This window comes from Thunnus thynnus, chromosome 5 (genome assembly GCF_963924715.1).
Source record: "Thunnus thynnus chromosome 5, fThuThy2.1, whole genome shotgun sequence".
Classification (NCBI taxonomy): Eukaryota; Metazoa; Chordata; class Actinopteri; order Scombriformes; family Scombridae; genus Thunnus; species Thunnus thynnus.
Window position 1 is genome coordinate 25,307,241 of NC_089521.1, and position 27,655 is coordinate 25,334,895.

The following is a 27,655-nucleotide window of genomic DNA, read 5'->3' on the forward strand; positions in this document are numbered from 1 at the left end:
TTTTTCTTTTTCCCCACTTTGTAGAGGTACAAGCCATGCACATTACTTGCTACTGTAGGTGTTTTGAGCAGTTGGAAATGTAAGTAAACTATCGGCAAATTTAGTGTGCTGCAATTTTAGCATGTAGCACTGCGTGTTTCCACTCTCTCTTTTTCACTCTCTCTCTCTCTCAGCTGTTTTTTGGGTTGGCTAAGGGAATCTTAGAGACAGATAACAGAAAGTTAGACATTGTTTGCATGGCTAAGTACCACCAGAAGTAAGTGAGAAAATATTTGTCTGGTGATTATGGGTAGACTGGCACTTTAATTTAATGATGTTGTTACTTTATCCAGAAAAAAAACAATGTTTTGACAATTTTATTTGCTACATTTTAAAACTACATTTACATTCCGGGAGGCTATTTCAGTATCTGTTAATATATCATCAGTTGAAGCAAGACTTTCACATGTTGTGTGGGGCTGGACAGCTTGTTGATAGGGAGTGTCTCATTAAATGAGCTGTCTTCCTTTTCACATTATTCTCAACTGAAGGCTCATACCGTTGCATAATCCTGGAGCTTGGTATGTTTTTAGTGCTTATTAGTCTTAGATTGGCTAGAGATACAGTACAAGTTTGAAATTGCTCAATTTTCAGCAAAAATAACACCAGAGATTCCTACTGTACTTTTGGTGTAAACCCATGAGGGTTGGGCACTTTGTGTGCATTAAAATAAAAGAAAATCAATCAAATCTATGGTTGTGTTGCAACTGTGCTAATGAATGAAATCATCCATGTTGTGGTTGTAAAAACAGGAGGCAAAGCCAGTGTAATATTCTGTACATCAATATGTATATTTCAACATATATGTATAGGATTTTTAGATTATTTTCAATGTGCACAAGCCATTACAGACAAATAGAATTCATGTTGACCAGATTTACATATATTGTTCCTATTTACAGATATTTAAGTGCCATTTCTGTACAAATACACTATACATTCAGATAGAAATGTCTCAATACTATGTACAGGGTGGTCTGAGTAACATCACAATGCTGCAAATCACATTAATGTGCAGGAAATTGTTTTTGTCTGGAGTGCAAATGAAGTCCAAACACAGACCCCCACCCCACCCCCCCATGGTGCAGGATGTCAGGCAAAAAAAAAAGCAAAAAAAAAACCCCACCAGGAAGCGTGTTGATGTAGTGTGTGTGGAATTTGTGAGCGTTTCCCCAACATTTTCGTGGAAGCCAATGGGAGAGGTCTGTGATTCGGTAGGAAGACTCCTCCAACTGTGGCCAATCGTACTTCATCAAAACCCCCGCCAGCCCCTACACACCCATCTGTGTGTGTCGGTGAAAGTTCTGCTATTTTCAAAGGGTTCCTGTATGCCTCTGCTGAACAGAAATGAAAACCAGGATCCTTACAAAGGGCCGCCTGCTGCAACACGAAAAAAAATGATAAAAAATGCGGATGCATGCAAGGGCCCAATGTATAAATGCAGCCTAAACCCTTCATCCCTCTTTTTTTGTGACAGATTAAAGGAAAGGATGGTTTGAATCTTTTTTACATAACCCACTAAAATCTGATTCCAAGAAAAAATAATAAAGTAGACAGCTATACACAAAGGATGAGGTGACTGTCTCAGTTACTTAGAGACGTGCGGTCTGGAAGAGTCATTTTCACCACCACACACCTCCAGGCTGCCATGTAAGGTTTATCTTTGTAAACAGTCCAAGAGGAAAGGGTGTTTGCCGTTCACTGCAGGGAAACATAACCACCAGTAAAAGCGTCAGTATTCCTGGAAAAGTGCTCTCTAAAAGAAATCATGTTAGGACTCCAAGAAAACTTCAGGCTCTCCAAGTATTACAACTGAATTTAACAAAATTATGTCAAAAGGTAAGTGTCAGCATCTAGTGCTTTTACAATTGCGGAGATACGAAAACATAATATTTTATGAGTGTATGTGGCTTTTTAGAAATTTCACTTCCTTTCCCAATGTTTTTTTTTTTAAATTTTTGCAGAGGAGATGTGAAAAAGAACATGTTTGCACACAGAGTACAGCAAGAAAACACAGTGAACATGTTCATATTTTCTGTCCTTGTTGCAAATTCTCAGTCTATACCCCAATCTCTGTTTCTTTCCCATGCAAAAAACTTGATCTGCTTTATAGTTTTGGAGTCTGGTGGACAATTCAGTCACTGTCAGTCATGTTCAAAGTTAAGATCAGTTGATATATGTGTACCTTCGCTGCTGGGCATGTTTCATTTCCCACCCCAGTAAACAGTGTTGCCTAGCTGCGTGTTTACTCCGCCTGAATGGAGGACTTGGGAGAGTTGTCCAGTTCTCTCCAGTTGCCAGAACTGCCAGTAGGGCTCCGATTTGTCATCTTAGTCAGCAGTGTTGTTCGGCGGAGACTGCTGTCTGAGTCCTCTTTCTTGAAGTCAGTGTTCATTTTGTGGCACCAGGAGAAGCAGTGCACAAAATCCTGGAGAAGGTGACCACTGAAGATCATGTATATCCACGGGTTACAGCAGCTGTTGAGACTGGCAAGGAGCGCAGACAGAGTCACTGCTGTGTTCTCAGAATCTAGAGAACAGAGAGAGGGAAGAGGAAAAAGATGATTAATCCACAAAACATCTGGTACAGGCTTGGCTGCAGAAATGCCTAAGTCAGTTCATCTGGTGGTGAAATGTAAAACCTAATTTTTCTGTAAAGAAGAGAAAATCTGCCCAATAGTTCAAAAAGTTTGAGTTACAAGAGTTATTGTTTCAGTTGCACGTCAAACTTGCTTCATGACTGTTTCGAATCAAGTCTAATTTTCTTGATATTAGTGCAGCAGTCTGAATCCTGGGCATGTTGAATCTGTCCCAGAAATGTTCAAACAGCATAAAAAAACCGAAGCAAATAGCAGTATTTGTGTTCCAAGATGAATATGTTACACAGAATAGAAGATTAATCTTGCTATGGAATGAAAGGTGTTGACGTTTCTATAAGCTCATAGCTGAGGAGGCTGAAATTCTTTAGTTTTTTAAAATTATTATTATTTAAGAAAATGTTGAGACTAAAGTGATGATATCAGGGGACGCTCCTGATAAACTTTTAACAAGAGCGTTTCTGCAGAGAAATTTTTGGAGGCTCGCAATGCTGCATTCTGCTGTTTAATGTATGTGGAGTGGCTTGTAAACAAGTTTCATTTTCTACTTTTTGATTCATATGCACGCTATTTACGCATATTATGTTTTGTGTGCCAAATACATTCATGCGTAAAGGCTGTGCGCACTTGGAGTTTTCTTTGCGCACGGGAAGTTTTTCTTTTTGTGGTAAGTGACCAAGTGCCTTTTCTGTGCTGTTATTCTTTGGCGATGTATCGAGTAATCCCTAAAGCTGTTACAATTTTAAATTCAGTAATGATTAATAAACATCTCTTTGATTTTCCTCAGCACTCACCTGCCCACTGGAAGTTTTCATCCCACACAGACCACATCTGTACTATGAAAAACGGCGCCCAACAAACAATATACGCCAAAACTATCACAAAAGTCATTTTAACAGTCCTCAGTTTGGCTCTTGATATAGTTGTGACGCTGCTGACTGAATTCTTTCCAATCATCCCGTTCTTACTCGCAGCACCAGCCATCGTTTTCCTCTTCTTGTATTTGATATTTTTCCATATGCTGTGGCAGATGAACCCGTAGCACATCATGAGAATGACCACCGGTACCAGGAAGATGCCCACGGTTATCCAGGTGATGTACGCCTTGGCGCCCCACGGCTCGATAAAGTACGCCCAGCAGTCGTAGACATCCGAGCCGTTCTTGATCTCGCTCAGTGAGAAGATGAAGTACTGCGGAGTGCTGAGCACCAGGCTGCACATCCACGTGGAGATAATCATGATGTAGGAGCGCTGGGTGGGCTGCTGGAGGGTTTTCAGAGGGTGGCAGATGGCGATGTAACGGTCCAGGGTCATCATCACCATCATATAGGTGGACGCAAACATCCCCATCACCTGGAGGTGCTTGACTATCCTGCAGAGGAAGTCTGGACCATAGAAACGGAAGGTGATCTCCCAGCAGAGCTGCGGCAGCACCTGGAAGAAGGCGACCACCAGGTCTGCCAGGCTGAGGTGTTTGATGAAAAGGTGCATCCTCGACATCTTCTTCTTAGTGTTGTACATGGCCAGCAGGACGCTCACATTCCCAATCACAGCAACCACGAAGGTGATGCTCAGGACCATTATCTCAATTTGTGCCACCTCCTCGTTTCTCGCGAACGGATCGGATCCGTTCGGGTGGACGGTGTTGTTCCCAATGGTCCCCATCGTTAGGTCATAAGTTGAACTGAAAGCCAGAGACTGGTTGCCCCCGCTCAGGAGCAGCGCATAGTCAGGAGTGTGCATGGCACTGCCCCTCTGTGCGCCCTAGTAGATACAGTGCCAGAGGGGCTGTAAAGTGCCTCTCAGATCCCTATATGGAGCTACCTGATGCTCATAGAGGGGAACCCGTCGCTCTGCGGCTGGTGGCTGCTGTCGGGGCTTTTTAAACTCGAATCAAATTTCAGGCGTCGTGTGCGTAAAGTGGATGCACTGCAAAAAATAAGACTTAAAAACCTTAAAAGACCAGAAGACCTCAAAAAGTTATTTGGTGAGGTGACACGTGATATAAGGGACACATTATTCCTTAAACAAGATATGTGCGATCTGTAGGGCATTATGTAACATTTTTAATCAGTTTACAGTGAAAATTAATTTGTTTGAACATGACAAAAATTCTTGATATTGTACTGATATCGGTGCCTTATTTAATAAAATGTGTAAAAACGACAACAAAAGTATTTATTGGTAGTATGTTTTTCCTCTTTTTGTCTTGCTTTAAGTCAAACATGACTTTGAAGTTTCCTGCCATGCCATGACTTATATAATGAATTTAAGTATTTTTTTGCAGTGTGCAGTCAAGCCCTCCCCCATGGTGCAAACAGTCTCCACCTCACCACAGCTCTTCTTACTCATAGCGTGAGCCACATGTTTGGGAATCAGTTGTGCGTGCATTTAAGAAGAAGAGGCACAGTAAACACAATTGCAAAATTCCAAGAAAGTTGAGTAACATTAATTAAATTAAGTACTTTATAAACATTTGAAGTGCTATATGTAGCCATACTTTAGAGTGCTTCAAAGTGCAGAGTGAAGTATTCAGAAATGACATATTTCCTTGTGCAGTCAAGTTTTAGTTGAAGCATCCCTTTGTGTAAAGTTAGTTTAACCTCAAATGGAAAAATTTACCACATTTCCTAACGTGGCACATGAATAATGATGCCATATTTACTGCAATAGGAATGCATTGACCAACAGACTGGAATGTTGTTTGCGTTCACCTCTGCCGAGCATGGCCTTGTGCAACTAGTGACTGTTTAAAATTGTTTATCTGAAGTCAGAGTGTCAGCAAGCATGTTACCTTTAGTTGACTTTCACTTGCATTCGTTGTGTCTGTATCAAACTAAGCATAAAAAACATCTTATAAGACTTAACAAAGTGTTAAATACAAGTTCACCCAACAACGAAATCTCACTTACTTGTGTGCAGTTTTTTGTGTGTTTGTGTGGTTTTTGCTATATCTTTGAGCTTTTCACCACCAGCTCAGTACAATGGATGTAAGCAGAATTTTGCTTGTGGTGCTCAGACCATTGAAATATTACATTTAAAATATTCAACATCTTACCAAAAACAATGTCTCATTCATCTCACTCTCAACAGATTTCACCGGTACTGTCAACCTAAGAAAGACTCCTTATAAAGCTCTTATCCACAGTAACTTAAAAAAGCTGTCGCTGTTGAATTTTTAAAAACATAATTTTTCAATGCTGTCTGCTCCATAAACTATATTTTAATCCACTTTTATTGTAGTGGCATGAATGTAAAGACATCAGAGGCACATATCTTAAAACCTGGACATATAAAACCAGAAGTATCTGCATGGTTAGATATCATTAAAAGTATGTGAGGAATGTATTTTCATATAATTTGGATGAACTGACCTTTTAAAATCCCTACAGGTTCATGAACATTTTAAATCTGACATTTGCCAAGTAGACTTTTGCACTGTTTTTAGCCTTTTCTGTATTTTCTGTTTCAGTCTCTCTTATATTTTCCCTTGTTTGAGCATCTCTTCAGTATCCACTGTCCCACCCTTGGAGTGTTACAAGTGTCACGTCTTGCACTTCTTTGCATCAGGAACTTTAGCACCACCGCCTCAGTTTCCAAGTGACCTATAACAATGTAAATTGCTTATTACATTTTCCATTGCGAAAGCACATGATTGCCAACTGGCTGTGGGTATCCGGCAGCTATTCAGCTCATCTGATCCATGTGCTGATAGTGAGGGAAGTTATCTTTATTGCGTTCACATTGCATTCACCGCCCAGGTCTGTTCTCTTTCATTTCCGATGGCCCTTTTGAGTTTTGCAAAGTGGAGCCTCCTTCCTAAAAATTTCCTGCTGGCAAGTTGAACTGGCTTAGTGGAATAATGAAGTTTCCTCAATTATCCCTGTGTGTCATTCTCTGCTATCTTCCCATCAGAACCACAGCGAGGGAAATTTCCGCGGGCTTCTGTTGACCACCTAACCAGCCTCCTCACATGGGAGCTCTGTTATGTGTCTCTTTGTCTGCATGACCCAAGCCCGATTTCTACCCCCCCCCCCCCCCACCCCCACCCCCCCTCCATCAATGCTTATTCTGGTCCGGTCTCATCATGTCCTGGGGGTTCAAGGACAGCAGAACGGATGTCTCTCTTCATGCTGGACTGAACCACGTTTCCCCTCATCTCCTGTTTTTGAAGGCGTTTACTGTAGATACTTTGTGCTGTTATTACAGCTCCAGGCTCGGTTTGTCTCACTGCCTACAAAACATGAAGACACTGTTCGGCATCCTCATCTACGGACTGTTTGTCTGGGTCCGGGAATCATGGGAATGCATGTTGTGTCTCCAGTAGCCAAAGCAGTCAGTCTGAATCATTTCCGTGATGTTTCCCTTTTCCTCACGGGCTTAAGGTTCTGTAAGAGTCCCTCAGACTCACTGGGAGTTCTTTTTTTATCCTAGTGGATAAAAAAAGGAATCCTCATAAGATTTTCTATTTTTAAAAAACAGAATGTAATCCTTTCATAACTTTAATTTGTAATTAGAAAGCTTTGTGAATGATAAAACAACTTCATTACACCTTTTAATTGCAGTATGTAGCTTGATAATAGTCTGGCATTAAGGATGGAATTTACAATCGTCTTTTCTTTTTACCTCATCAACTCTTCCTTGTCTCTCTTTTTTTGATTTACTGTTTAAGCACAAAGATTGACATCTCTTAATCTTCTAGTTGATGGAATATGTCATTAAGAACCATGTATGCCAATATTACAAAACAAAAAGTTTCTAGAAGTTGATCATTACTTCAAAGGACTCCATATGTTCTGTATGTCACCGGCATACATAATCTCATGCATGTGAATGTTCGTTCTTAACAAACTGCATAGCTTGCGTGCTTTCTCTGTTCTGTCTGACTTATATCCTGAACACCTCATGCATTATAATACCACTTCATTTCATCATGCAACCTATGTGACATACATTATACTGTGCTTTTGAAAAGGGCTAATATCCTACTAATATCAAAGACTACATAAAAGAGTTTGAAACTCTCAGTGGCCAGCACCTTCTGATCCAGAGAGTTGTCTCTTTACGGTATTGATAAGAGCAAAAGTCTGTTTGTCTCTTGGACAACTGCAGTCCTATGAAGATCATGTCAAACAAAATATCTAATTATCTGTTTACTTTATGGATGAAGTTATGACAATGAACAGGGCCTCTGCATAGTCCACCTGTAATACATTCGTTATGTAAGTTTTTATGTGGGTTTGCATGTTCTCCTTTGGCCTCAGGGCTGATTATAAATCAGTGCTTCAGTAAACAAGACATTCAGGTTTATAGTCGTGAAAATCCGTACCAAGCACACATTAGTTATGCAACCTGGACATGCAAGATGATATAATGAAAACTTCAGTGCAGCTGCTTATATCTGTATATTTGAATTTGAAGGGCTCAAGTGTCCAAAAAATACACTTACCATCTACAGATTTTTACACAATTACAAGATGATCGAAACAAAAACACCTCAGCCAAGAACACAGTGCACATATGCAACAGTTTTATTTTACTTCTGTGGTTTTTTAATCTCTTTCATACCAGTTAAATTGGAGCATCGGTTTCTGTCATAAAATTAATGTATGCTACTACATCTTTCTCTAAATTTGTAGACCTACAATAACATAAATGAAATAATGCAACACCACAAAGACACTATAAAGAAGGCATTGAAAAGGCTAAACAGGTAAGCCACACAAAGAGGAATAAAAATTAGCTATATATATATATATAAAAGGCATTATAACACTCCAAAGCAACATGAGGCAAATAAATGAATTTAAACAGAAAGAAACTGTATGCCCAAAAGACATTATATGAAAAAAGGCATCCTTTGCACATACTTTAGGTCAAGGGATGTTTATTTGTAGTTTGGCCCCTTAGTTGTTGTTAAGAGAAACCTTAACAGCACACAATGATATTTTAGAGGATGAATACTACAGATTTTGGTGTTTCCCCCTTTGTGACCACAGTCTGGGGAAGGCCCTTTTCTGTTTCAACATGACGAAGCCACCTTGCAAAAAGCCATCTCCATAAAGAAATTGTTGTCCCAGTTTGGTGTAGAAAAACTGCCTTATCACCCAACATGAGTGCCTGACCTCACTAAATGTTTTCACGGCTGAATGGGAGCAAACCCATGCAGCCAGGTTCCAAAATCTTGTGTAAAATCTGCTGTTATAGCAGCATATCAATACCCATGATTGTAGACAGAGATGTTTCACAACACTTGGGTGTAATGTATATATGAATATGTATATGTATGTTTATCCACAGGAAAAGAAAACATTGTTGTTTTGTTCTTTTGCTCTCAAAATATCTGACAGTACCATATATGATTTGCTCAATAATAGTCAAGCTGTACCTAATAGCTCCTACATCTCATCTGCCATGAGTCACTGAGATGTTCGAGAACATTTCCACGGCTGAACGCAGACTTCAGATCCACTTGGCCGGTTTAATGACCGGCTGTTCTTCTCACGGACATGAGAGTCTGATCCCGTCTTATACAAGATCATTGGGCCATTAATATCACATTAAAAGACATCTCTTCGCATGTCATTGCATTTTGGCTTCTTGTACATCTCATTGCTTCATTCATTGGAGAACTTAATGTATATTATTATTGCATTTTATAGTTTCTAGTATTAATATGCAGTATTTTTTATTTTATCCGTCCTTCATCCAAGAGAACACCATAAAGAAAGACTTTGCTGTGAGGCTTTAACAGTAAAACTATCTTTGCTTGACTCAGTAACATGGATGGTAAGCAGCAGAACTCATTATTACAGCAAAAGCTACAATATAATTTAGTGTTTTAAATAATACATTTTTTTCCTACATTGTACACATAATCACATAAGCTTATGTGCACATATTGTGTGTAAAAGCTGCTTCTTCTGCTTAGAAATGAATTTATTTGTGTCTTTATTTTATGTTGCAATGTGAACAATCCTCGTCTTTTGATTTACAGGGAGCATTTTTTACAGATGTTCATCTCAGGTTTTGGAATTTGTAATGTGTAACATAAACATCTGACATTATAACAGTATATAAATGACAGAAAATCACAAAAAGCATGTTATGTGCCCTGTAAAGCTGGCAATGTCAGTCAGTGAGTCTTTTGGTCAGTCAATCCACCACTTTGGTCCAGACTGAATTACAAAAAAAAACAAACAAACATTCATGGTCCCCGGAGGATGAATCCACCAAACTTTTCACTTGTCCAGTAAATGAGCTCAACATCTACTACGTGGAATGGCACGACATTTTGTAAATGGTTCCCAGGCAATGACTTTGGTGACCCCCTGACATTTCCTTTACTTCCAACACCATGGGGTTGACATTTATGGTTCGAGTGAAATGGCTCAACAAATATTGGTTGAATTGATATATTTGGTGTCTCCCTTAGGGAGGAAAACAGGAACTTCAGCTGGTGTGAATTATGGTTTTATGTGTAAAAACGGTGTGTTTTAAATTCATGAATGGAGAAAGAAAACAATCATATTTTTTCATATTTTGAGTAAGAAAATTATGTGAATGATACAGTATGGACAGTCAAGCCCATTTTATTTGTATAGCCCAGTATCAAAAATCACAAATTTGCCTCAGGGGGCTTTAAAGTCTGTACAGTAATACGACATCCTCTGTCCTTGGACCCTCGATTCGAATATGGAAAAACTCCCTAAAAAAAACCTTTCATGGGAAAAAAATGGAAGAAACCTCAGGAAGAGCAACAGAGGAGGGATCCTTCTCCCAGGATGGACAGACGTGCAATAAATGTGTGTACAGAATAGAACACAAATTACAGAATACAGCATTGAACACGATAACAAAATTATAATGGATTTATAATATATAAAGAATGTGATGAAGAGTATGCCAAACAGCTCCCAGGTTCCACCAGAACAGAATAGGACCTGAGCCACATGACCTCCATCACCATGGGGACTTGGCGGGAGGACAGACTACACAAGCACTCAGGGGAGACTCACATCACGCCACTCACATACACCGGAGAAGAGACAAGAAAAGACATTATTCACAGAGGATAAAGACATCATCCAGATAGAGAGAGAGAGAGACATGAGGTGAGGCTGAACTTCTGCAAGATGGGGAACCAGATCCAAAACCTCAGGAAATGGCACCGACAGCCAGGGAAGCAGAACGCTTCCAGGACGGGTGCAGGTCCAGCAAGAGATGCCTGAGAGTTAAAGAGAGGACAGGAGGATAAAATAAGGAGAGAGAGGGAGAGACGAGAGAGGGCCACACAGCTCGGAGGCTCATGTGCTTGTGGAAAAAACAAAAAGAAGGTTTGAGAGATGCAATGGCTATCAGAACAGCTGCAATAATCAATAATCTCGTCAGCAGGACGGCACTTAGCAAATTCAATGAGGCAGAAACCGACCCGTGCAGTAAAAGGTCATAAGGTACTCAGTTAAAAGCAACTAATTGTCGGTTAAAACTATTTTGTAGGATATGCTATGGCTTTCACAGTCTGCAGATCTCAACTCAACTGAACTCCTGTGGGAGATTTTGGAGCGATGTGTTGGACAGAGATCTCCACCACCATCATCAAAACACCAAATGAGGGAATATCTTTTGGAAAAAGGGTGTTCATCCCTCAAGTAGAGTTCCAGAGACTTGGAGAATCGGTGCCACAGAGTAATAAAGCTGTTCTTACCTTACTAAGACAGTTTCTGTTGGTTTATCCTTTAAATTAATTTTTTTTTAAAAATTTATCTGTGGCACCTTTACAGGAATGAACACACTGGCTGCAGCTGAGATTTAACCGCTGTCTCTCTTGCTGTCGTCATAATAACATTTGGAAATAATACTTGGACAATATTATCATGGATTTTAGAGATAGAGATGAAAAACTGCAAAGTGTGTTCACTTTACTCGTATAGTGTATCACATATACAGTATATTATATAGCCGTCTCCCTGAAAGGTTCATCTTATGTCAGATGTAATTAACAAGGGCAGCATAACCCACATTGCTAACTTAAGTACTTCATCTGATTTACTGTTACAAGATAGACGTATTCTAAGTTGACTGCATTTTCAAGTGTGTTTGATTAAGTGTGTGATATATTGTACTTTGCCACCCCCCAACATCTAATACAGTAAACAATAAAAAGAAAGCCATATTCTCTTCTATATAGCTGTGCAGTTCAGTCATTTGCACTTTTATCTTTAGGAACATCTGTTTTGAGGTATGATCACGTTGCTCTTTGAGTGAATAAAACTGCCACTATATTTCCTCACAAAATGCTTTGAAACCGCTCCCAGCTTAGAACCATGGTCAGCAGAAAGTTGAGGGTGTTTGAAGGATATGTGAAGTGAAAGGTTTTTCTTGAACAAAGAGACTGTTGCATCATCCAAAAGAGGAATAAGCAGAGCCTTGATCTTTAAAGATAAATATAAGAGGAAAAAAAAAAAAACCAGCAACACCTGGTCCCATTCCTGATCATATAATTTCGCTCTCCTTGTTATGATCTGTGTTAGAAAATCCGGTATCAAGCGGTCAGTAGGAGACATTTAATAAGGTTATGCACGCAGTACTGATGAGAAAGTTACTTCCAATATAAACAATAAAACGAAGCAAAGTTATTTATAAGAAGACAAATTAGCTGAATGGAAATTTGAAAGGGGTGTGTGTGGGTTCGTTTGCAGTGTTCCCGTGTGCGCATGTGTGGGTTCCCGTGTGTGCATGTGTGTCTTGCAATCAGAGTTTATGGGAAACTCGCAGACATTGACACGATTTATCATCTATCAGGAGAGTAGATAGCAATGTTCTCACTGCTGTTTCTTTGAATCCACACATGTGACCCAATAACATTAACTCTCTGGGGAAGAATCAAGGCCTCGCTCTGATCCCATCTGTTAATTTGACTTGGAGGGAACTGGACTGTTGGGTCGATCTGTAAAAAAATATGTCTGCATCACAAACTGTTTTGTTTGATTATTTAAAGATTCTGTTACTCTTGTGTTCGCTTCTTTCCAAGACTCAGTGAAATATTTGCGGGGTAACGGCTGTCTCTGAAGCGTCAATTTTTGGCCGATCTTGTGAGAAAGGGAATGGATTCATTCATGAATAAAAAGTACATTAAAAAAAAAATCAGCCCGTGAGGAGTGTGTGTCGATTCTCAAAAATAGAATTTGGATGGAGCACCACTAAACATCCCTGGCTTTGTTTACATTCTCACAATCACTATCTTAGGATACAGATGGATGCATGCATCCCACACAATTATAGTACAAACACAATCACACCCACACACGCTGCTTTTCTTTAATATTGTTATACACCGTGGACACTAGTGATCCACTTTGAATTCAACCACTGGAGGAAGTGAAATTTCATGAAAAACTAGAAAATTGAAATTAAATAAGAATATCAGTTCCTTTTCGATCGTATCTTGCTTTTGGCCAGGCTCCAGAGAAATAACAGATGTTTCCAGTAAGTTAATTTGAGCTTCTAAATTTTCAGTGATGGCTGAACACGGAGTATTGAAGCACATTTCTCTCTCGAGGCACACAGTAGCCAGTAGTAGTCTTTAACCTACAGCAGCTCGGAAGGGAACCATGAAAATCTGGGCACATGCTATTGTTGCCAAATCAAAAGTAAAATAGTAACCCCAAAGTAGAGCTGCAACGATTAGTCAATTAATCGATTAATAGATTAGTCGATCAGCAGGAAATTAATCAGCAACTATTTTGATAATCAAATAATCTTTTCAGTCATTTTTAAGCAAAAATATCAAATATATTCACAGGCTGCAAATATGAGGATTTTAAGCTTTTCTGTGTCATACATTATGAATGAAGACGTCACCTTGGACTTTATGAAGTTATAACAGACATTTTTCACCATTTTCGGACATTTTATTGACAAAATGATTAATTAAATAAACATATAAATAATTTGCAGGTTAAATGAAAATGAAAATAACCATTAGCTGCAGCCCTACCCCATGGTGATTTTCTTTTAGACTCCCCTGGATGTAATTTCTTTACTCAGTGGGAGCTTTGACACATTTTAAGGGCCCACATTCGGAATAAATCTGTGGATGCTAATGAGCACACAAAGTATGAAAACAATAAAAGGAAAAACACACCAACATAGTGCAGCAAAATGTTACCTGTCACCATAAAACAGGAAATCATATTTGTGTACATCAAGTGGGAGAACCTCATTTACATGTTGCATGCATCATAATCTCCTCTACCCCAAAACAAGACGCTTGGAATTCCACATTGACTCTAAATCCAAAAGGAGATTCAACAAAAAATAAAAGAGCCTCCACACATATTCATGTAAATTCCTGCATCATTTTATTTGCATGTTATACAAAATCAAAAAGCTGTTGGTGACTTATCCCGCTCTGTGATGCCTTGTTGAGAGAGCTGAAGGGCAAACAGAAATAGAATTGTCTAAGTTTGCGGCTACATTGCTGATAATGGCACACACACACACAGCACTCCAGCATGGCCTTTTACCCAATTACAACTCTCCTTCTCACTCTTACTGTGCGAGATAGACTCACCATGTTGTCTACTGCATGACATCCACGCTAGTTGATGTAAATATTAGACTGGTTTTTGCGTTCTAAACAGAATGTCTGAGTGTTTACGCTACGTTCATGAGTGTTTATATATAAATGAAGTTTAGCTCATATGGAGCAAATCCAGCCTTGGATACAGTGATGGATGTCATCACAGGTTGGACTCGTATATGGGGTTATAAACCTTCAAAAAACATTTCGGGTTAGAAAGAGAACGAGATAAGGTCAAAGATTCAGTTCCTACAAATTGATGTCTTCATACAATCACGAGTCTTAATACAGCACAAGGCAAAACATCTAATGCAAACCTCTCTAAAAAAAGGTATTTCCAGCTGGAAATGTCTTATAAATATGTCTCTGGAACAACAGCAAGCACAGCAAAATGTTGAGGCCAATGTGGCTCCTTATGATGCAGTTCTTCTAATGACGCTACTGTAAATACTTGGCTCAGGAAAACAGGAAATCGGGAACAAGAAAACCCCCAATTTCTGTGTTGAAGAAGTATGTAGATTATTTCCCCTCTATAATGCTGTACTTTTGTGGTTATTTTATTACCGTAAGAAGAAATTTAAGGAATAGTTTGGCATTTTGGGAAATATGCTTATTCACTTTCTTGCTGAGAATTAGATGAGAAGATCAATTCCAATTCTTTACTCGAGAGTGGTTTCGATCTTCTCAACTGAGGCAAGAAAGTGAAAAAGAGGACTATTGAACTACTCTTCTCTTTTATTAGGGAGTTAAGGTTCACAGAAGTTTATGGGGTGTGTTTTCTTGGTTGACAGGTAGAAATCCCAGTTTTTCTTGTCTCACGTCGACTCCATCCAGGCATTTCCCTTTATTTTTTATACTTTCTGGCTCAACTAGATGACAAAGTTGGTGGTAAACAGCTTCTAATGTTCCCTTCAGAAATGTATGGTGATATCATAGACACGTGTTTACATTTTCCTACCGTCCTTGGTCTTTCCCTTTAAGGCAACAGAAAGAAAAAATACATCATGAGGATGTTTGCCTCATTTGCCCTCCGTACATCTGTTCAACATGTGAGACAGTCGCGTTTCAGCAGCACATAAGTTAAAAAGCACCCGCTGGGCCTTTGGCGATTCTGTTATGGCTTGGTGATGAGTTGTTTTAATTCACTGGCTCAGTTGGCCGCATGTTAAATTTAGCATTTGGGGTTTTAAATGTCACTGGACTGTCCGTCACCGGCCTTTCCATATCTTTCAGTGATTGGATTGTATCCAGGACTAAAGGCATTTCGATCTTCAGCTTACAAAGTTCTTTACCAATTAAGGTCAGCTTTCATTCACTTTTCTTGTGCTTCTTTATCTGCTGAGACTAATGTGGTTCATAAATTACAGATCCAATAACAGCTATTGAGTGCATTCATACACAGACATGCTTTCTCCGGTCAAAGTGTAAACATGGTGGGAGGTTGATTGGACCCAGGCTGCTTACTGTGAATGAAAAAGCAGCTACTGTGCCCCCGGTGACCCTGCTTTCCGTTGAGGATGACCCTGAGATCCGGTTTGCACAGGAAACTGCAAAGTGTTCACACCATACATTGTCCCCATGGAGGAAGAAAGAGCCCCAACATACAGTACAGGAGTGTAAAGGAATTTCATCACCTTCTTTAGGAGGAAAAAGCTAAAAATGATGCATTTAGGCGCATGTATGACAAAATATTTTAAGCTGTTTTTTGTCTGTTTTGTTTGTACACTTCCACATCCTTCTCGTCTGCCAGCAGTGACACTGAAAGCCAGACAAACAAGAAGCAACACTTATTTTCTTTTTCTACATCAATTTTCTTGTAATCTTTTTTCCAACATGAAGTGGCCATTCCACCCAAGTGTTTTCTTAAAATTCTCTTTAGATGATGCCATGTTGATCAGTATAAGAGCAACCAAGTACGAGACAGATTTCAGCACTCCGAGTCAAGATGAAGATTGGTGATTTTCCAAGTAACCACACAAAAGCACTCTTAGCTGTCTCGAGTGGGCACATTACCTCAGCACAGCGGCTTTACCATTATTGCTTTGTCTCACGCCACAGCACTCCGCTATCACAAAGAAGGATATGTGGGATCACCGATCAAGTTGTTCTTTTGTAGTGCCTGCCCATTCAGATCTGCAGCAGATTGGCTTACTGCTGGATCAGTACGTTTTTCAATGAGTGCCAGGGGAGTTTGAAAATTACTCTTTCACTTCGTCTAACCGCACTGAGTTGGACTCTAATCCTTGCGACTCCTCGGAGTTTCGTCTATGAGCCACAGTGGACGTCTGGACCCTTGACATTGTGTGCCTGTAGATTTCCTAAAAAAATTGTAATGAAAAGCTGATGAGACGCATATCATGCCAAGTGGTAGACTGTTCTGTGGGAGAGATATTGTGTGGGAGAAATCATGAAGCAAAAAGACAGCAGAAGAAAATCTCTAAGGAAGTTATGATTATTATATGTACCAAGTTCTTTTTAAAATGATTAGTACAAGAAATATATTCAAACAAAGCTCTAATCTATCCGTCCATAGCTGCTATCCTCCTGCTTTTCTTTGGTATCGACAGATTTTGCCATATTTGAGTGGAAGAAGTGAAGCTGCGTGTGCTGTGAATAAGCCCTCTTAAGACCTGCTCCAAGGGCACATTAAACAGATCCATAACCCATGGAATAACAATTTAACATGAAACCCGAGATTCTGTTGGATTTACTTGGCTCATTTTGAACGTTTAAATTTTCATTAGGTGCTGATAAATCTGTGTGACAGGTACAAACTGAATAGTTTAGCTTCTTTGCCTTACATAACAAGGGGTTTTAGAATTTATAATGGTGGGGCACTTCATCTTAACATCCATAAAATTAAGTCTAAACAGTGCATTAAAGAATCTGCCAAAGACTTGATAAAATGAAATGATAAATCATTGGGTTACATATGCTGCTTTTTCCTTAAGTGGAATAATGGTAAATTAAATTGATTAGAAGCTCTTGAATTGAAGCAACAAGAAGCCATCCTGTAAATCTTTTCATCTCTATTTATAATCTCATATAAAAATGATACAGTGTCCTACCATTGTCCAAACTCCATCAAAAGTCCACCAGTTCAGTTTTCAGTCTTTTTTTTTATGCTGTCATATCTCCAGATACTTTGCACATCTAACATGCAAAATCTATCTTCTTGTGCCAATTGAGCTCGCCAGAATGTGTGTTTTCATTCTGGTGCGTGCAATGTCGATAGCTGGCAAATGCTGAAAAGTGCCCATTCTTTCAGATTAAAGTCACCGCTAACTGAGCGTTACAGAGTGAGCTGCTTCATGAGGTCGCTGCCAGCGTGGAATACATTTGTCACCGCACGGACAAGCTGCCCGGTGTTGACAGAAAGGTCTGGACTGGACTCTGAGCTGCCTACCTTCTCTTTCTCTTTCATGTGTGTTTTTCTTTTAAGGTCTTGCAGGAGATGTCACAAGGGTGTCTACTGATAAGAGATTTATTTTTTAAAGGGGGTTGGGTTTGGTTTGCCCAGACGGCTCATATCTGGTCAAACCTCTGTTTAGTATCGGAGGTTTGATATATGGTGTTTGTTTAACCTCAGATTGTTGACCCATGTGTCACAGTGAACATTAATGAAGATTTATGTAATGCTGATAGGCACGCTATACATTCAAGCTTAGCTCATAAAGCTCACAACCTGAACTCAGACCTTTTACATGTGGACGCACACACAGTCACAGTCAGTATACTACTCTCAGTGGCCTCTTTACACACAAGCAATATTGTAATGGATTCAACAAAAATATTCCTTGCAAATAAAAGATTTGGAATAATTTACTCACGTATTTCATAATTTTAATTCACCAGTTCAGTGTGAGCATGCTAAATTCAAATTTATGCAGTTCGAAAACAATCGCCTCTCTCACTAATCGTCCCCTTTGCCTATCATGCCAACACAGGCAGCTCCCAGCAACAAAGCTGAAATGTAGTGGCTCCTATTCTTGTCTCAGCTGACGGGCTGTGTTTCCTCAGGAGGCCACTTATCATGTTTGTCTTGACATTCCCGACCTAAACAACATGATGAGGAAGCAGAAATAAGCACACTGTAAAGTGTGGAGCTGCACCTGTGTTTCTACAGGCAGATACAATGACTGAAATGAAATATTCAAAGTTTATTTAACTGCTTTACTGTCACAGACTCTGTTCTTGAGGGGTATTTTTGGCCTATAAATATTTACACTTTTGGCTTAAAGGTATAGTTTTTTAAAAGAGTACAACAGCAACTTACATAAAGGTGAAAGAAATGTACCATTATGTTTTATACCTGAGTGGATCCAAAAATTTGTTATCAGCTCCAATCATGTGATGTGTCATAATCATCAGGAGAAGAGTGTCTTGAGATGGAGAGTGGGAGCTGTGAGGTGCAGAGAAAAATCACATATACTGCTGCTCTTTTTGACCGCGGCTGCTCGTTAATTGTTGGTGAATCATGCTGCTGCCAGTGTCGGTGTTCTTTTTCTGTATAAAGGTCTGTTTGAGTCAACCACATTTTGGATAGAGACTTATCATTCTTTGGGCCATTTGGACCAAGTCAAACTGTCCTTTGGTTCATCATTGGTGCATTTCTGATTTGGTCCAACATTTTTTTGGACACATGAAAGGAACGGTTCGGGTTTTTTCAAGTCTGTCTTAATACAATAGTGACATGCCAATACATTGATTGCTGTATATGTTCAAGTATCTGAAGCTGTTGCGATTGACTTAGATCCAGGGAAAATGATCAACACACTGGTCCCAAAAGCAATCAGTGCACATGATGTCTGTCTTTTATTTTAGATGAACACAACTCTCTGTGGATTAACTGTAGTATGTTATTCTCCGCATGCCACATGAAGTGCTGTCAGCAGATTTCTATTTGGTGAAAATAATGAATGAGACAAATTAATTAATGCTGGAGTTCATTCCTTATTTGATCTGACGGCTCGAGGCAGAGGTGTGAAATCAATTTCCTGACATTTCTGACTAATAACTTCACATATGATTCATTCACATATGACCTGTGTCCTTTTATCTCAAAGTGATTTAAATATGATATATTTAGCACTATAGAAAAATCACGTTTACCCATATCTAATAAGTTAAAACTATTACATGTGTATGGGTTATTTAATTTAAAGGACAAGGCTGTTGATTTTTGTCAACAAATTTCATGTGCAGAGCCAAATCAACAATCAGCAGATCCTACTTATAAGTATTGTTTGTGTATCCAAAGCCTGATATATTGTATTCCTTTGTGCTGTAGACTTCTGTTGTTGTCCAAAAACTATTAAAAACACATCAGTGAGCCACACCGCTGCAATGGATGACATGTTCCTTTGCCACAAAGAGTTTGGGCACGTTTGTTTAGAAATGTCTCCAAAGACTAATAACAGCAATCAAGTTTTCAGTCTCTGGAGAATAGTTCTGTGTAAAGCAGAAGCTTCTGCGCACGTGTGGGAACGTTGTTCTACTTACAGAACTTCTCTAGCTTATTGTGCTTCATATCACAACCTCTTGACTTTATACTGAAGTTCTTTTCAATGTGCAATGTAGTACAAAGTCAAGAGGTTGTGATATACAGCATGACAAGACTAGATAAAACATAGTATATGGCTGGATCATTTATGGTCAATGTGTGAAACTGTGGCCAATTTGTTACAGGGATAGTCAGTGGTAGTGTCTCTAATGTGAATTCCTGGATATTAAATGTTCATCTGTAATCTTTCCCAGTCGAAGATCATGGAGGCTGTGGTGGAAATTGTAAATAAAAGTTTTGACAGCATTTTGGGTGCAAATTCAGGAGGCTTATCTCTGCCTGGTTACTGCAGTTACAGTCAAACCAAGCACACTTGCAGAGCAGCCGCCACAAACTCAACTGATATAACCATAAATATAGAAATGTAGATACCTCATCGGCCACTGCTGTATGTCGCCACTATACGTCTCTGTGTCCGCCATATTGGGGCAGTCAAGATCTGCTAGTAAACAAATACAATAGGTATTGAGAGATACAGATTTCACTACAAAATCGACTGAAACTCGCTTAATTCTGAACTGATTTTAATGAAATTTGGTTTGTTATAAACGTGAGAATTTGAACATGATGCTGATTACTTGTTGGAATTGAATTCAGTATATGGGGGCAAATCTAATCAGTTCTATGGAATAAGACCAAGCACATGATGCTCTGGCTGCAAAAGCTACTGTAACGAGTTTGTCTATAAACACAATTTCCCCAGTCTGATAATGATGGTTTTTATTTTAGGGTTACCATCTCTTTTCAGTAGGTAGCTAGTTTACTTACCTCCCCTACAGTAATATTCATACACATCCTCGTCTAAGTTTTCTTCTAAGTTGCTCAATCACATCTACCTATAATTAGAATGACAACACCAACATCCTGAGCCTCCTACTTACACGGGGGCCTGTTAATTGTTCACAGCAGATAATATAAATAGAACGTTTAAGAGAAATTTTGAGTGTACCCGCTGCTTGGCACATATCTCCATAGGCTTGGATATGGTCCTCACAAAGATAGAACTCTCTCTCACACACACACAAACACACACATACACTAACAAACTCAAATTGGTCCTCTGTGTATGTGTGTGTGTGTGACAGTGTACACACACATACATAAACTTTCCCCTATTAATAAGTTCATTGGCCACAAACAGGAAGAGAGAGATAACACATTGGTAGAGCAAAGGCCATTACATAAGGCATAAAGGCATTGTCAGTATCATTTGTAACACCTCTACAAAATGACAAAACTGCAAACAACTAGAAAAATTAGTTTATTGACTATTCTGTATATTTGTGGTAATGTAGGCAGTAGCTTATATTTTTTACAGAATGAATGTTCAAGCAGATGCTGAAAGTTTTTTTAAAACTTCTTTAACCTTCAGGGCCAAAGAACTACATCTTGAACATGAACCAAACAGTTTTACCAAAATAAACAATATAACAACAACAACAACAGGATTTAAGTTAAAAAAAAAGAAAAGTGCCAGTGTTTTATAAATTTATTGCCAACGATGGAAGAAACAAAAGACAGAACTCAGACAAAGTACATTGCTCTAAGATTTTACATACTGTCAAGTCAATTGTATTTATATAGTGCCAAATCAAAATAGAAGTTATCTCAGAGCACTTTTCACATAGAGCAGGTCTAGACCATACTCTTTAATTTACAGAGACCCAACATTTCCCCATGAGCAAGTACTTGGCGACTGCGGCAAAGAAAAACTCCCCTTTAATGGGAAGAAACCTCGAGCAGAACCAGGCTCTAGGTGGGCGGCCATCTGCCTTGACTGAATGAGTTGAGAGAGAAAGTCAAGAGAGACACAGAGAAGCGCAGCAATAACATTCAAAAGTAAGATTACTTGTTTACTTTGAATTTTGTTTGAATGAATAGTGGAAACATTTTTAAAGAATAAACCACAAAGTATGGTAACATTCAAGACCTTTATGCACAAGTGTTCTTAATTAAGGCTGATACAAAATATTTTATGGCCCTGACTTCCATATGTTGGTTTGTTCTAGAAACGTGTAGCATCTCAAGTAAATAAACACCAACGTGGAATACTTGCACAGTCCACACATGGTTTCTATTAGGTGACAGTGCAAACCACTGAGAACCACTGTGGCGCACACAGGTATGCAGGCGCTTCTGGCAGAAGGATGTTTATGAATAGTGCCATGTACTGGTCATCTTCCTCTGTTTCTGAAAGTACACAAAAGTAAAGATATCAGTACAACAGATAATATTATAGTGAACAACTATAATATAACTACAACTATATGTCTTCTATACATTTTTCCACACGCTCATTATAATAGATACTACAGTCAATAAAAACAAATTTAACACAAGTTTTTAAATCATATTGATCAACGTTACCTTAGTGTCTTTTGTTGGGATGCTGCATCTCCAGAGTCCTGTCAAGAGCAGTGGTTGTCACTTGGGGTCCTCACTGATGATCCTCTGGTCCTTCATTGGAACTACTCCTGTCCTCATTGGTGTCATCACTGTAGTCTGGATTCTTCACCTTGGTTCTGGTGTATGAAAGACAAGAAATGTCAAAAAAGTTCTTGAATCCTATGTCTTGAAAGAATTTCTCAGCATGTAGTAGCAACCCTAACCCTCTGCAGCTTCTCAACTCTTGCTTGAGCCTCAGCTATCTTGATCAGGGTCAAGGGCATAATGATGATCCTATGAAATATAACACTTGTTGGGTAAGTGCTATACAACACAATTCCAAGTATGTTGCATACTTGTATGTTAGAGAAGTTGATGAGTTCAATGGTTCAGGAGATTCAGACTCAGGTACAAGATCATCACTTGCCTCACTAGCTTGTGTTGATGTTCTAGTTGACCTGGTTTTATTGAGCGCCTTAAAATGGAGTAAGAAATCAATTTTAGAAAAATCTAGAAGGGACGTTTACTTTCAATATCAGATTTAGTGGTAATTCCAGCTATTTTCAGAAGAGATCATGTGGATGCTCATCATTCCAATCAGTTTCCACCATATATTAACACTGTTTACAGAAAAGGACACTATAATCTTATGATTTATCATCGCGCATTCCTTCAGACGCACAGTTTGCCCAGTTCTGTCAAAATCATCAGACTTGAAATGACAGCTACAGAGAATTGTAGTATCATTAGGCTCAAAATCCTTCTGTCTGACAGCTATGGCCCAAGCTTTGTTTAGTCCAGGATCTTTGGGGAACCTTTGACAAAAAACAAGGCCATCTTAAAAATACTTCTGCTATGTAGCTGAATGGTGCAGTCAGCGCATTAAACTAGCAGCATAAATATGGTTTACTAGATCTAGCGTGTATCATCTCATGAGCACTAACACATTCCAGCAGATAATTTTCTATTAAGTAAATTATACAAAGAATGAGGTCATTGTTAAGTAAATATCACATTTATCCCTAGTCACCTAATGCTTTAACAATTATTCAGTAACGTCATGTTTTCAATAGGTAGCCATCATCACAACGGTGTCAGGTCATTGTCTAGATAGTCTGAAGCAATATTTCATGTTCACTAACTTACAAAACAGTAAAATACAATAAAATTGCCACTTGTGAATTACGCCGTGATGCCTGTTTTGAATGTTCTGTCTGTTTGTACAGCCAAATGCCAACAGCCTATATGAGCTACATGTTTCACCTGCAAGACTAATGTTTAATGATGTTGTTCATTGTTTGTGATGTGAAAACATCAGAGAAATAAAAAGTTTGTGTCGTATTAGTTCAGTTATAAAATCCAAATGCACCATGGAGTGTATTCCTGCCGGCTGCTGACAGCGCTGTCAGCCGAAGAGTCGATCACAATGGAGAATAGAGGAGGAGTTGGTAGAGATCCTGGTACATTTAGCTGACTGCATTTAACACCAAAACTGAGAGCGTCAGAGCTCGGAGCAAGAAACACAGTCACTCTGTGTCATGCTGCTGTCCTCCACTTCCATCATTTTGCGCCAATTCATTATGAAAGGGCAATGGCCAATGGGGAAACTCCAACACTTGGCCGGCCAGTCGACCAATGGTGTAACTTCATCATTCACTCCCTTCCTCACTCCCTCCTTCACAGACAATCATGGTTATAGGGCTGGTCCATGGCTGGTCCAGCCAACAAGCTAGCGAAGCTCTGTCAACAGAGCAGCGTTCCTGCACAGTAGCATCTGCCTTACACAAAACTACTCTCTAGAAACTGAAAACATGAGTATTTTATACTTAAAAGAAACAAAATTATAACAAACCAAGTCATTTGCTTGTGTTTGTCATTTTCATTAGTGCACTAAGTTGTTTTCCATCTAATGTTTTTCTTTCATCTCTCCATAGTGAGTCTTGTGGCAGAGGAATGCTTGAATTAAGTTCATTGACATTCAAAACATGCCGTAGTGTAACAGTAGCAGGTATGAGATGTTTTGAGAGCTAATATAGAACACTATACAATTTTCAGTGCCCAGGGTTCATTGCACATGAGATCCATATAGCTATGTTTCTGTGATTTGAATACACTAATTGCTGCTGTGGATCAGGGAATAATTTCATGCCGGTCTTTTCCCAAGCACAGCTGTACGCACATAAACACATATACACACTTTAAGGCTGCATTCACATCAAATCTGGAAATCCTGCACTATGATGCAGGGGGCTACAATGGTGAGGACGTGTTGTTTAATCCAGGAAGTTGAGTTGGACTTAAAATTAATGAATTTAAGGATTTATCAGAAGCTAAAACACCACACAGTGGTTTGTAAAACTCACAGACAGACAGATTTTACAGCTCTGGAAAGTTTTCAAGGTGGCTGTTTTATCTTTTGTTGCAATGATCATAAGGCAAACCACTGAATACAGCGTTCACGTTACAATGTAATCTACCATGTGATTGGCCACCACAGCGTGACATCAGGTTGTGTTTCAGCAAAAGTTGAGTCCAGTTCAACTTTGTGCTGGAAGGCTGCTGTGGTTTTTTGCTAAGCCCTATGTGATCCCCACTCCCACAGCATAAACACTCTGCCCTCATTCAAATGAATGGGAGGACTGCTGTTTTTTCTTGCATTGCCGGTTTTGGTTTGCCTGGGTCCAGACCTTTGAATCCACCCACTCTGACTGATTCGTCTGGCATCATTACACGAAACCATAGTTTCTTGGTTGAAAAAGCAATTGATCCGATGAGCACCACGGGTGGACTAACAATTAGCCAATCAGTGCCATGGATGGGACTAATGCTATTGTCAAGCTGTTGTCAAGCGTTGTCAAGCTGTGTGCCAGAACCAAGGAGGAATAAAACTAGGCAGTGCTGATAAAATATGAATCAAGATTCTGTTACTGCATTGCCTATTTCTTGCTCAAATGTTTTCAGAAACATATTTTAGTGTATTTGAGAAAGTTTGTGACCCCGCCATGACATGTTGAAAACAGAGTACAGTTCATCACCCACCATGTCACCACCAGTCGAAGCGCCCCCCCCCCCCCCCCCCTCGGAAGACGATGTCAGACTGAAGATGGAAATGGAGTGTAATGAGTTGACAAATCTGTCTGATATCAGGCAAGGATTTGGTGTCAATGCAGCCTAATATGGAAGAAGTAAAGTTTTATTAGATGTGACAGGAGCACGGCTAAATCAGCATGAAAGTCATTGTTGAGGATTAGACAGATTATTCTCATTATAACCGCTGCCTCTGTGAGCAATTATCCCGCTGCATTAGACTTTCAACATGCTTGCACACAACATGATTACATGGCAGTGAGGCGTTTCTTTACCTGCAACATGTATGCTTTAAATCCATTCTAATTCAGTTTTAATTAAACTGCAGCAGAAAGAGTCCATTTCCACCTTTCATCAGGCACATGAGAATGTGTACAGTGTGACCCAGGCATCACCCCACTGACGTGCAATCTTGGTGTGGTTGATATTCTCAGCAATGTCTTTTTACTGTTAGGATTTGTTGCTACAAACCCTTCAGGCAACAGTGCCATGTGTCTGCTTCATATCCTGAATCCCGTTACTAACTGTCGTAAAGGACAGCAAATATTGATCCTTCTTTTGTGGTACATGCTGGTCCGCACGTCTCAAACAGGTCTTTGTTTCTGATAAGGTGGCATCAGTGGGAAAGGTCAACAAAATTTTGTGAAAAGAGCAGCAGATAAGAGAATCTTATACCTGAGGCCATCTTGAGCCCCAGGACATGACTTATATTGAAAATTTATATAACTAGTAAGGTTTATGATACAAGTGCTACAGCAAAAAAAAAAAAAAAAAGATTTAATGAGGACTCAGTATCATGCAACCATTAAATTTAATTAAAAAAGCACTGCATCTGGCAATAAAAATCAGTCTTTCACAAATATCCAAATAGTTACCGTAAAAAGTTCTAACTGGCTATTGTCCATTGCATTGTAGACCAGAGAATGTTTGTTTGGTCTCTGCGTGCCACGGTGAATTTTATTCTAGTATCTGTTCTAGACCAGGATAAGAGATTGCCCTGGGTGCTCTCCTCACCATCATCCATGCTGATTTATTCTAGCATTCCACTCATTTTTCTCCTTTACCAGTAATTTTTAAAAAAATAGTTGTGATGTAGTTTTTGTTTGTGAGAGCTGTCCAGTGGTTAGAGCTAGCTTGTCTGCCCTGGTTAGCTTGACTTTTAGCTAATCCTCCTTCACCTCGAAGTATTTTCAATACGTTTCGTCACTGTGGTTCTTGATGGCATAATGTACTCGGGTTTGAGGTACCAAACTAGTTCTTTCAATCCCTTGCCCTCTACCACACTGATTGGCAGCATATCAGTCTCAATCATTCGGCTCACCAACCGGGTGGTGGCCTATAATAACAATGTAACACCTACATTACATTGTTATTACAGATAGGCCGTAGAATTAGCATGCTATGCTAACAGTCCGTCAGCCGTGTGACTTTATATCCGCGCCGTAAAGTCTTTCAGAGCACACAAACACCATAACACCTGTCACCTGCCCAGCATGGTGCTGTCAAACCAGAAACACCACAGCTACACGTTGTTTTTATACAGTCTATGGACTACACACAGTATGGCATGGCTATGCTAATGATAATAGCTATGCTAATTAGCCGCTAGTCGCTGTGCAGATTGGTAAAATGGATCTGTCACGTCTATTTGTGTCTGCAGTCTGGTGCTCTTGTCAGTGTTGGAGCCACTGTGTGACACTTCAGTCACTAAATGTGTGTTTTTAAAACTTTTTTTCAGGGCTGCGCTCACTCTCAATCTGGCAAGGATTGATCTAACATGAATAACGTGAAGTAACAAGTTTAGTACCATAGACTGTAAAAAATATGGCCATAGTCACTGTGATGTCTTGCATTGGTTTGCAAACTGCCATTTTGAAGCCTTGAGTTTAGCAACATGACAAGAGACATCGTAACATGGAATTCTGTGACTGAAACAAAATACAAATGCAAAATACATGCAGACAAATAATGTAAATGGTCCGTTCAGATACAGAGCATTGAATAGAAACTAGAGCAGAAAATGAAAATTACTTGTATACATATATTTACAAAGATATCAAATATTCTGTTAATTCTCAATGCTTTTTCTGTTGCCTTTATGCCCAAACCCTGGTGGATAAACTGGTCTTACTGTAGCTCAGGTTGTCCTTCAGGCAAGTGAAACTGTGTACACAAGTCCTAGTGAGCCTTTAGGACATTCACATTTCAAAATGAAGGATTTCCATTTCATCATACTGTAGTGACAGCTGACTCGTGACCAACAATACCCCTTTTTATTTTTATTGATAAATGCTAATTATGCAAAGAAACCTGTTGCATGAAAGTTATTTTTATGTCACTGGGCACAGCAGCAAATATTTGTAAAAAGAAAAAGAACTCTTTATCCTTTCATCTTTCTGAC

At 39.3% G+C, this 27,655-nt stretch overlaps 1 protein-coding gene and 1 long non-coding RNA gene across 2 annotated transcripts; both read right to left on the minus strand.

The window, feature by feature from the left end:
• Positions 1-341: 341 nt before the first annotated feature.
• On the minus strand, positions 342-4,505 carry avpr1aa (arginine vasopressin receptor 1Aa). Its single transcript, XM_067590359.1, has 2 exons — positions 3,430-4,505; positions 342-2,568 (listed from the first exon to the last, which is right to left on the minus strand). Exons 1-2 carry the CDS (start codon positions 4,376-4,378, stop codon positions 2,285-2,287), a joined length of 1,233 nt encoding a protein of 410 aa, XP_067446460.1. The 5' UTR covers positions 4,379-4,505; the 3' UTR covers positions 342-2,284.
• A 16,645-nt stretch (positions 4,506-21,150) lies between these two features.
• On the minus strand, positions 21,151-27,447 carry LOC137183841 (uncharacterized). The gene is made up of 3 exons (XR_010928551.1): positions 27,386-27,447; positions 22,150-22,304; positions 21,151-21,972 (listed from the first exon to the last, which is right to left on the minus strand). It is a non-coding gene; the product is annotated as an uncharacterized lncRNA (long non-coding RNA).
• Between the last annotated feature and the right edge of the window lie 208 nt (positions 27,448-27,655).

What these genes read in the sequence shown, in the direction of transcription:
- avpr1aa (XM_067590359.1), bottom strand. Translation starts at nt 4,378, where the DNA reads ATGCACACTCCTGACTATGCGCTGCTCCTGAGCGGGGGCAACCAGTCT. An exon ending in TGAAAACTTCCAGTGGGCAG is followed by an intron (nt 2,569 to 3,429) that starts GTGAGTGCTGAG and finishes TCTGTTCTCTAG; the next exon opens with ATTCTGAGAACACAGCAGTG.